General features: G+C 39.2%; 1 protein-coding gene across 1 annotated transcript in view; it reads right to left on the minus strand.

Moving 5' to 3' along the window:
* The window catches only part of LOC137342312 (transmembrane protein 120B-like), an 86580-nt gene extending 76446 nt beyond the window's left edge, over positions 1 to 10134 (minus strand). Inside the window, exons 1-2 of the mRNA XM_068006251.1 lie at positions 10125 to 10134; positions 7130 to 7203 (exon numbers count right to left, since the gene is read on the minus strand). Of these exons, the coding sequence (XP_067862352.1) occupies positions 7130 to 7203; positions 10125 to 10134 (84 nt within the window). The remainder of the gene's footprint in view (positions 1 to 7129; positions 7204 to 10124) is intronic.
* Positions 10135 to 10438: the final 304 nt, after the last annotated feature.

Genomic DNA, 10438 nt, shown 5'->3' on the forward strand with positions numbered 1-10438 from the left:
GTGCTTGATTGAATAGTCAGGTCATGCTGTAACTCCATCAAGTCACCAAGTGATCATGAAGTGCTTATGTCAATCACTAGGTGAATTTCTCATTCAGTTTCTTTTTGTTTCAAATTTTTTCCTACATCTCCTGTAGAACATGGTTTTCCCTGCAGTTTCTTTCCATGTAGCATCATTAAAATAGGATAGGCAAACACACTACAGATTCCCTTATGAACTCCCACAACCTATCCAGTTAATATTGGATAAATGGTAGTTGTGACATCCACTCTGACTTCACTTTTTAAATGAGCAACATTTTCCTTCAGTGCAGTGCTGTCCAATAGAAATCACTAACGAGCCACAGGTATGGCTACGGCAAAATTGTTGCAGCCATATGAACAAATTTTAGTAGAAAATGCCTTACACACAATACAGGTAAATGTACTTCACATGTATATTTACTTAACAAGCATACACCATCAATCAATGCAAAACTTTGCAGTCTTACAAAAGTTTAAAATTCTGGCATGAATGTATTGGTCAACAAATCTTGGTGCAGCTTGTAGTTTTTTCTTTTCCCAGCAGTTGCAAGCAGTACTTTGAACTTCAGAGTGATTGCTGAGAATGTTGACTCACACAAGATCAGCCAGACCCAACTCTGCTCTCCATCCAGGATGTTTGCCCTTTAGCATGATGTGCCCTGTTGGAGCTGTTCATTAGTGGCTAGATTTGCTTTCTTCCGCTGGCCTGGAGTGGTTATTCTGATTGGGTGAGCTGATGGTGACAGGTTTGCTCTCCATGAACTGTTGCTGGTGTTCCCATGGTGCTGAAGTCTGATATTTTCCACCCGTGTTACACACAATTTTAGCAGATAACTAATAAGCAGTAATCAAGGAAGTAACGAACACACAATGGTCAAAATACATTCGCTCTGCTTTTTCTCTTACCATTTTACCGACAAATGCACAAAAAGATTAAAGTACACATGCATACATTGTGCGGATTTGAGTACAGAGATCACATTCCCAACAACAGTATCTATTATTAATTTTTTTATTTACTAATCAAAAATGCAATTAGCTACATCTGGACTCCCAATTAGCAACATGTGGCTAGTAGCTAACATATTGGATAATACTGCTTTATTAAATTAAAAATTCTAAAAATACTGTCTGAGATTATAAACAATTAATGCATGGTCATTAACTGCACAGCCATGTGATTCCTTTATTCCAATATTAAATACCCTTTGAAAAAGAATCTATTTCAGATGAAAGCTACTTTGATGTGGTACACCTCAAACAATGCAAATTGAATAACCTGAATTTCAAAACTGGCACAAGGTTCATTGGCATTAAACTGAACCAATGTAAACACTCCAATTGATCATCTTTACTCTTCCTCATACTGTACAATACATAACCCTATATCATCTTCAGATAGAGAAATCAGCTAAATAACATCTTGGAAACAGTTAATCATTGAACAGGTCTTCAAAAATTATTTGTTTAAAAATACTGAAATGTATATGCCAGATAGCTGGTACAATATTTACTGTTTGAAGACAACAGTTCCATGTTTACTGTAGGCCTTATGCTAATTGAATTTCTTTGACGATGACATGTAACCTACATTTATTAATTTTTTGGTGAATTTTTGTGCATACCAAAGGGAGTAGGACACTTTTCACTTTTGTCACTCTTGGTCAGCGATGGTCAGATATAGCTGGGCCAGGTGCAAATAAATCACCCTCTACTCTGTCCCAGTAATGTAGCTTTACCTTAGTACAGTATTAGAAAAATATCTTCTGCTATTTCCATTTTCCATTCCAGCTTTCCAATGGCCTTTACGATCAAGACTGTCAATTTATTACCAAATTGTGGGAAATTTAATGTTCCAACTACCAGGCTGGCTGACTGCCCAAATCCATTCATATAGGACTCTTGCAGCAATCAGAAAGGAGATTTTTACATATGAATGCAACAGCTATAAGAGTGTAGAGGTTATAGGAATGGACTAGCAAGAGTCACAAGTTTAAAACCCACCACTGCACATTGTAAAACTGAATTGTGTAAATCTGGTAATGTGTAGGTTGGCCCTAGAAAAAATTACCATGAATGATGCCAGACCCAACTCATTCGCTAAGTTTCCTCAGGGAAGGGAACCTGCCACTCCTAACTGGCCAGGCTAATGTGTGGCACTAGTCCCCAGCTGATGGTTGACTCATAATGCCCCTAGCAAGCCACTCAATTGTACAAACAATTATGTGTCTAATAGTTTTTTTAATCCTTAACCAAGAGGTGAATCTAAGGATGGGCAATAAATGCCAGTGTTTCCAATTCCCAAGAACAAATAATAAAATGAATCTGGGCTAGATTCAAACTCAGATCAGAGAGACGAAAGGGCAATGTACTAACCTCTCTCTCTTTCAATATCTCTAACCTATTTTGTTATAATTTACAATTTTTCCAGTACCTAACATTACCCTAATTTTTTTATCCTTTGAAATTCATTAATATTTTACATATTATACTGAACCATCATCTGGATTGTGAAATAAGGCCATCTTTACTTCTCCCCTCCCTCTCCAGAATCCACATTATCTGCTATGGCTAAGAAATCAGAAGGTTGACCTTTTGTCCCGATAAGAGCCATGCTCCAGTGTCATGGCTCTTATCGGGAAATCTTTGGGAATCAGGATGCTGAAACTCATATCTTTGCACTCTATGGCTCAGTGCATTAGTGAACCAATACGCTACATCACCATGAAACAAACAGAACTATCTCTGAAGAACCTTTAAAGCATACATGTTAGGCAGGGTAAACCAGGCAATTACAGGCCAGTCAGCCTAACATCAGTGGTAGGGAAACTTTTAGAGACAATAATCTGGGACAAAATTAATTGGCACCTGGAAAAGTATGGGCTAATAAATGAAAGTCAGCACCGATTTGTTAAAGGAAAATTATGTTTGACTAACTTGATTGAGATCTTTAATGAAGTAATGGAGAGGGTTGATGAGGGTTGTGCGGTTGATGTGTATATGGACTTTCAAAAGGCCTTTGATAAAGTACCACATAATAGAGTTGATAGCAAAATTCAAGCCCACGGGATTAAAGGGACAGTGGCAGTGTGGATACAATCTTTTTCCAGATTGGGGGGGAAGTATACAGCAGTGTTCCCCAGGGGGCAGTATTAGGACCACTGCTCTTTTTGATATATATTCATGACCTGGACTTGGGTATACAGAGTATAATTTCGAAGTGTGCAGATGACATGAAACTCGGGAATGTAATAAACAATGTAGAGGATAGTAACAGACTTTAGGACGACATAGACAGACTGGTGAAATGGGCAGACACGTGGCAGATGAAATTTAGTGTAGAGAAGTGTGAAGTGATACATTTTGGTAGGAAGAATGAGCAGAGCCAATATAAACTAAATGATTGGAATTTTAGTGAGGGTACAGGAACAGAGAGACTGGGGGATGTATGTACACAAATCTTTGAAGGTGGCAGGACAAGTTGAGAAGGCTGTTAAAAAAGCATATGGGATCCTGGGCTTCATTAATAGAGGCATAGGGTACAAAAGCAAGGACGTTATGCTAAACCTTTATAAAACTACTGGTTATGCTTCAGCTGGAGTATGGTGTTCAATTCTGGGCACCACACTTTAGGAAGGATGTCAAGGCCGTAGAGAGGGTACAGAAGAGATTTACTAGAATGGTACCAGGGATGAGGAACTTCAGTTATGTGGAGAGACTGGAGAAGCTGGGGCTGTTCTCCTTAGAGCAGAGAAGGTTAAGAGCAGATTTGACAGAGATGTTCAAAATCATGAACGGTTTTGACAGAGTAAATAAGGAGAAACTGTTTCCAGTGGCAGAAGGGTCAGTAACCAGAGGACACAGATTTAAGGTGACTGGCAAAAGAACCAGAGGCAACGTAAGGAAACAATTTTTTAAAACAGAGTTATGATCTGGAATGCTCAGCCTGGAAGGATGGTGGAAGCAAATTCAATAATAACTTTCAAAAGGGAATTGGGTAAATACTTGAAAGGAGAAAATTTATAGGGCTAGGGGAAAGAGTAGGGGAGTAGGACTAATTTGATAGCTCTTTCAAAGAGCCGGCACAGGCACAATGGGCCGAATGGTCTCCTTCTGTGCTGTAATATACTAAGACACATTTTTAAAGGGAACATAATCATCTCACCAGCTATTCGGGGCAGATGCTGGCACTCTAACAACACTTATTTGTAAATAATTAGTGTTATCACTAAGAAGAAAATACATGGTGAATTTAACAGAACTGTGCCTCAGACTCAGGAATGTGAAAGCTAAATAACAGTGCAAGTCAAAGTTGCAGGAACTTTAAATATTTTTAAGAAACACACTATAACTGGAAACAGACATTGAACACAAGAATTAGAACAACTTTTGAATTATGAAAGTATATTTGGATGCAGAAGATTTCAATCTAATCGTCCACCAGCAAATCCCATTCTTCACTACTTGCCTCTCTTACATTTATTATATGTACAAAAAAGGAAATTTATGTTGTTCTTTGGATACTTGAGTTAAATTGAAGTAAATCCTATAGACCCAAGTTTCACTTCTTGCTGAAAATAGTAAAATATCTGCCAGAAAAGTCAAAATCAAGAATAGTGTATGTCATAGTGGTCATTCCCCAATTTTGGTCAAAAACAAACAGCTTCACCAATGAAACTTGTTAGGCAGCAGCCACGAACTGCTTTTTGCTGGGAATGAGTGTGCTCATATGGGAGGGGAGGGGGGGTGGGAGAGGGTTAAAAAGACAACTGACTTCTTTCACTCTGACCTGATACAGGCATCTCATCTCACAAGTCTAATAATAAGTCACATGCATGAAGACCCAGTAATTATTGAAGCATCTGGTGTATTGCAATTTCAACTGCAGTTAATTCTATTTCGCAGTGACCAGGATAGAACACAGCTGTCACACTTGCTCTTCACTTCCTCCCATTCTATGTCAAAAAGTTCATTGAATGTCTAACATTGAAAAAGTGGATAGCATAATATGTATGCAACAGTATATGCCTCAGAAACAGGGTTATATACTATGTTTTAAAAATATGACTGTGAAAGTTGGCGCAGTAGAAACAATTGAAGGGGTCAACAAATGTCAGCAGCTATGGTGGGAGTGTCTAGTTTTGACTCAAACGTTGTATGAATAAGACATCACAATTATTTTTTGATGCTAACTGCTCACAGACTAAAAGTAAAGGATCTTCTCCCATGTGACTGAGACACACCTTATTGTAATAATGTTAGTATCTATGGACTTTGGATTATGTCCTCTTACAAATATCTCTCAATTGATAAAAATACTTGAACTATTGAACAGGATCAGATCAAATCTGGTTGCACAACAAGTTTTGCTACTTTCTAAATAATATATCCATTATAATATGAGCATGATATGAAATGTATTTTGGATGTAGATGAATAAAAATCTGCAACCGCTTTCACATCACGCTGCCCTGTTAAAATGCCACATTTGGAAGCATATGATGGTTACAGCACACTTACAGTAGTTTTAGTTTTGTTCATTCACTTAATCTGTAACTTTTACAGAACATTCTCAGCAAATGATGACATTTACTGGCTCATAACTAGATTATTTAATAAACAGAGAGAAACATAACTTTCTGTTCACATACAGAATGTGAAATTCAATGATATGCAAACAAATGGAATCTTTTCAATTGAACATCCAATAGTTTGGTTTTGTATTCCAAATTTCTCCTCTTCTCTTCTGGAGGGAGCCGACTGTTGCTGTTGTGTAGTTCCACAGGAACTCTGGTACCTCATCTGAATGGACCAGAGTATGAGCCCAGTAAATGAGTCAACAGGCCAACTGATCATGGAGGGTAGCAAAACTGATTCTCTCCTCACTTGAAGAACAAACATGCACATTTTCCCTTGGGGTCAATGGATGGTAATTAGATATGGGAACGCTGGTTGGTTTTTCCTCTTGAAAGACCTACTGTGGCACTCCAACCACTGCCCTAGCCAAGATCAGATAACTCACCACAGGCCAGGGATCAAACCTGGACTTGCTAGTCTCTGTGACTAAATATACATCATTATAACATTTATCCACTAAGATTGGTCTTTTGTGTTTCATGTACTTTACTCGCAAAACAGCAGCTTGCAAGGTTATATGATGTCATGGTAGAGCATTACAATTGTACAGCCAAGGAAACCTCAATATTACTTTCATTAAGCACGATTCTAACTATTTTTGAGGTGTATCACGTTTGTCAGGATACTCTCGGACTCGTTCTCAAAACCCCAAGTCAATTTTAGCCCCAAAAAACAAGCAAGCAAATTCTGAACCAAACCTCAAAGACTGTACAACCTAAAACGGATACACAATTGCAGCTAACTTCCTCTAATTATATGTTTTGTTGTTTACATTTAACCTTTTTATGGCCAAGAGCATTCAAATTTAAAAATAGGTTCACTGCTTGATATTGCACCCGAACACTAGGATTCAATATTTCCTCAACATCGATTGTTTACCGATTGTAAATGCTTTAATCTCAACTTAGACTTTTACAATATCATTTAGTATCACTGACAACGCCGTATCCTGACAGACAATGAAACGCTCACAGATTCAACTGCATAGCTTCCTACACCTCATTGATACCCTTAAATTTGAATCTATATATGCGCGTGTGTGTAGTGAACACTGCATTGAAATGATGTACTGGTAATTAAATGTATTTGCGATACAATAACCTCGGCAAAATCAACTACCACAGGAAATATTAACCACGCTCTTCTCCAGCACGGTACGTCGGCTAAATGTAACAAGCAGAGATTAAATCAACATTGCACAAAAGCGACATTTTACAAATTAAAACGGTTTTCTGATGGACAAGAGCCTTCCAGCCTAGACCTTACTGAAATCTGCTGCCTGAAGTCTGGGGCCTTATTCCAACACTCAGACAGAGACCGAGACAAAGGGGGCCCCCAACCCCAATGTGACACGAACACGTAGAGATACCTCGCAAAACTAAACCCAAAATTCAAAAGCACCGACGGAACGAGGTCGCCGAACAAAAATGAATCGCCTCTCCCCGTCGGAGCAGAACGCTGCCATTTACCTGCAGCTGTTTGAATTCTTTATCCAACTCTTCCCATTCAGTCTGGCTCGGCTGCAGTGACATTGTCCAGTCCGCTCAGCACTACGCCGGGACTGCTGGGAAGCCTCCGTGACGTCAGCTAAACCCACTGCAGCAGCTCTTGGGTCCCTCTCGAGCATGGTGGCAGCTTTATTCCAGACAGGACAGGCAGCAACAGGCGGCAGCAACGGCTTATAGTTTTATGGTATGATGTAGTACAGGAGGAGGTCGTTTGGCCCGTCGTGTCTGTGCCGGCTCTTTGAAAGAACTATCCAATTAGTCCCATTCGCCTGCTCTTTCCCCATAGTTCTGTATTTTTTTTCTCTTCCAAGGTACCGGCATCTCCACATCAAGTATTTATCCAGTTACCTTTTGAAAGTTACTATTGAATCTGCTTCCACCACCTTTTCAGGTAGTGCATTCCAGATCACAACAACTGTGTAAAAAAATGTTTCCTCATGTAGCCTCTGGCTCTTTTGCAGATCACCTTAAATCTGTATCTTCTGGTTACCAATACTTATGCCACTGGAAACAGTTTCTCTTTATTTACTCTATCAAAACAGTTCATGATTTTGAACATATCTATCAAATGTCCCCTTAACCTTCCCTGTTCTACTGAGAACAACCGCAGCTTCTCCAGTCTCTCCACATAACTGAAGTCTTTCATCCCCAGTTCCATTCTAGTAAATCTCTTCTGCACCTCTAAGGTCTTGGCATCCTTCCTAAAGTGTGGTGCCCAGAATTGAACACAATACTCCAGCTGAGACCTAACCAGTGTTTTATAAAGGTTTGGCATAATTCACATAGAACGTACAGAATAGAAACAGGGCATTTGGCCCAACAGGTCCAAGTCGGTGTTAATGCTCCACACGAGCCTCCTTCCTCTAACCCTATCACCACTCCACACAAGCCTCCTCCCTCCTTCATCTAACCCTATCAACATATCCAGGAAAATGCTGGAATCCATTATTAAGGAAGTGGCAACAGGACACTTAGAACATCATAATATGATTAAGCAGAGTCAACATGGTTTTATGAGGGAAATAGTGCTGGACAAATTTATTAGAGTTTTTTGAGGATGTAACTAGCAGGGTAGATAAAGGGGAACCAGTGGATGTGGTATGTTTGGATTTTCAAAAGGCATTCGATAAGTCGGTCTCTGTCTGAGTGTTGGATGAGGTGCCACATAAAAGGTCGTTACACAAGATAAGGGCTCATGGGGTTGGGGGTAACATATTAGCATGGATAGAAGATTGGTTAACGGACAGAAAACAGAGAATAAGAATAAACGGGTCATTTACAAGTTGGCAGGCTGTAACTAGCAGGGTACCAGAGGGATCAGCGCTTGTGAATCTTTGGAATACTCTACCCAAGAGGACTGTGGATGCTGAGTCATTGAGTATATTCAAGGCTGAGACAGATAGATTTCTGGACTCTAGGGGAATTACGGGATATGGGGATATGGGGATTGGGCAGGAAAGTGGAGTTGAAGTTGAAGATCAGTCATGATCTGATTGAATGGCGGAGCAGGTTCGATGGGCCATATGGCCTACTCCTACTCCTATTTCTTATGTTCTTATCCAACTTCCTTGTTTTTGTACTCTATGCCTCTATTAATAAAGCCCAGGATCCTATATGCTTTTTAACAGCCTTCTCAACTTGTCCTGCCACCTTCAAAGATATACACCTCCAGGTCTCTCTGTTCCTGTGCTCCCTTTAAAATTGTACCCTTTAATTTATATTGCCTCTCCTCAGTCTTCTTATCAAAATGTATCACTTCACACTTCTCTGCATTACATTTAATTTGTCATGTCTCTGCCCATTTCACCTGTCCTCCTGAAGTCTGTTACTATCCTCTACATTGTTTACTAAATTTCCGAGTTTTGTGTGATCTGCAAACTTTGAAATTATACCCAAGTCTAGGTCATTAATATATATCAAAAAGAGCAGTGGAGCTAATACTGAACTCTGGGGAACACCACTATATACTTCCCTCCAGTTCGAAAAACAACCATTCACCACTACTCTCTGCTTTCTGTCCCTTAGCCAATTTTGTATCAAGGTTGCCACTGTCCCTTTAATCCCGTGGGCTTTAATTTTGCTAACAAGTCTGTTACTTTGTCAAATGCCTTTTGAAAGTCCATATACACAACATCAAACGCATTACCCTCATCAAGCCTCTCCATTACTTCATCAAAGAACTCAATCAAGTTAGTCAAACATGATTTTCCTTTAACAAATCCGTGCTGACTTTCATTTATTAGCCCTTACTTTTCCAAGTGCCAATTAATTTTGTCCCGGATTATTATCTCTGAAAGTTCCCCACCACCGACGTTAGGCAAACTGGTCTGTAATTGCCGGGTTTATCCCTCTCCCCTTTTTTGAACACGAATGTAACATTTGCAATCTTCCAGGCTTGAGTGCTGCTGGTGAAAATTCATTGAAATTTTAACAATTAATGTGCGCGTGTTATAAGACACAGAGAAGCAAGGCTTTTATTTAAAAAATCAGACATTTGACTTTTATAGGGTGCCACCTTTAGCCTCATTTTAAAATCCAATGGCACATTTCAAATAAAAATGTTGCATGCATGCACAAAACAGGAAGTTAGTTAAATAGAAATTATAACATGGAAACAGGCCATTCCTGTTGGCATTTATCCTCTACCTAATCCCTTGTGCCTGCTATGTTCCCATATGCTGTTTCCTTCAACAATCTGTTGAAACTGCTCTTAAATATTGACATGGTCTCTGCTTCAATCAATAATGCCACACAACCCTCTGTGCAAAAATGTTTCTCCTCTCTAGCTGAAATTTCATACATTTAATACACCCTTATTCTAGATCACTCAACTACTGGAAACAGTTTGTTTCTATCTACCCTGGCCCATCCTTTCATAATTTTAAACAACTCTATCAAATCACTCTGTAATGTCCCATGTTCAATCTTCTAACTTCATATGTGTATTTTCCCTTACCTGGAAGCATCTTAGTGAATCTGCACTGTATCCTCTCTTACCTCAACATCCTTCCTATTGTATGGAGCCCAAAATTGCAAATAATGCTCCAACTATGGTCTGATTAAGATTTTATATAGATTCACCATTATATCTCAACTTTTATATTCTATACATCTTGCTATAAAACTCCGTATCATGTTAGCATTTTTGTGGCCTTATCAACTTGAGGTGCTGCTTTTAATAGCTTGTAAACCTGAACCCACCAAATTCCACTGCTTTTCCATATCATCCAACCTACCCAAATATATCGTCGTTCCTTCATCATCGCTGGT

This window comes from Heptranchias perlo, chromosome 25 (assembly GCF_035084215.1).
Source record: "Heptranchias perlo isolate sHepPer1 chromosome 25, sHepPer1.hap1, whole genome shotgun sequence".
Classification (NCBI taxonomy): domain Eukaryota; kingdom Metazoa; phylum Chordata; class Chondrichthyes; order Hexanchiformes; family Hexanchidae; genus Heptranchias; species Heptranchias perlo.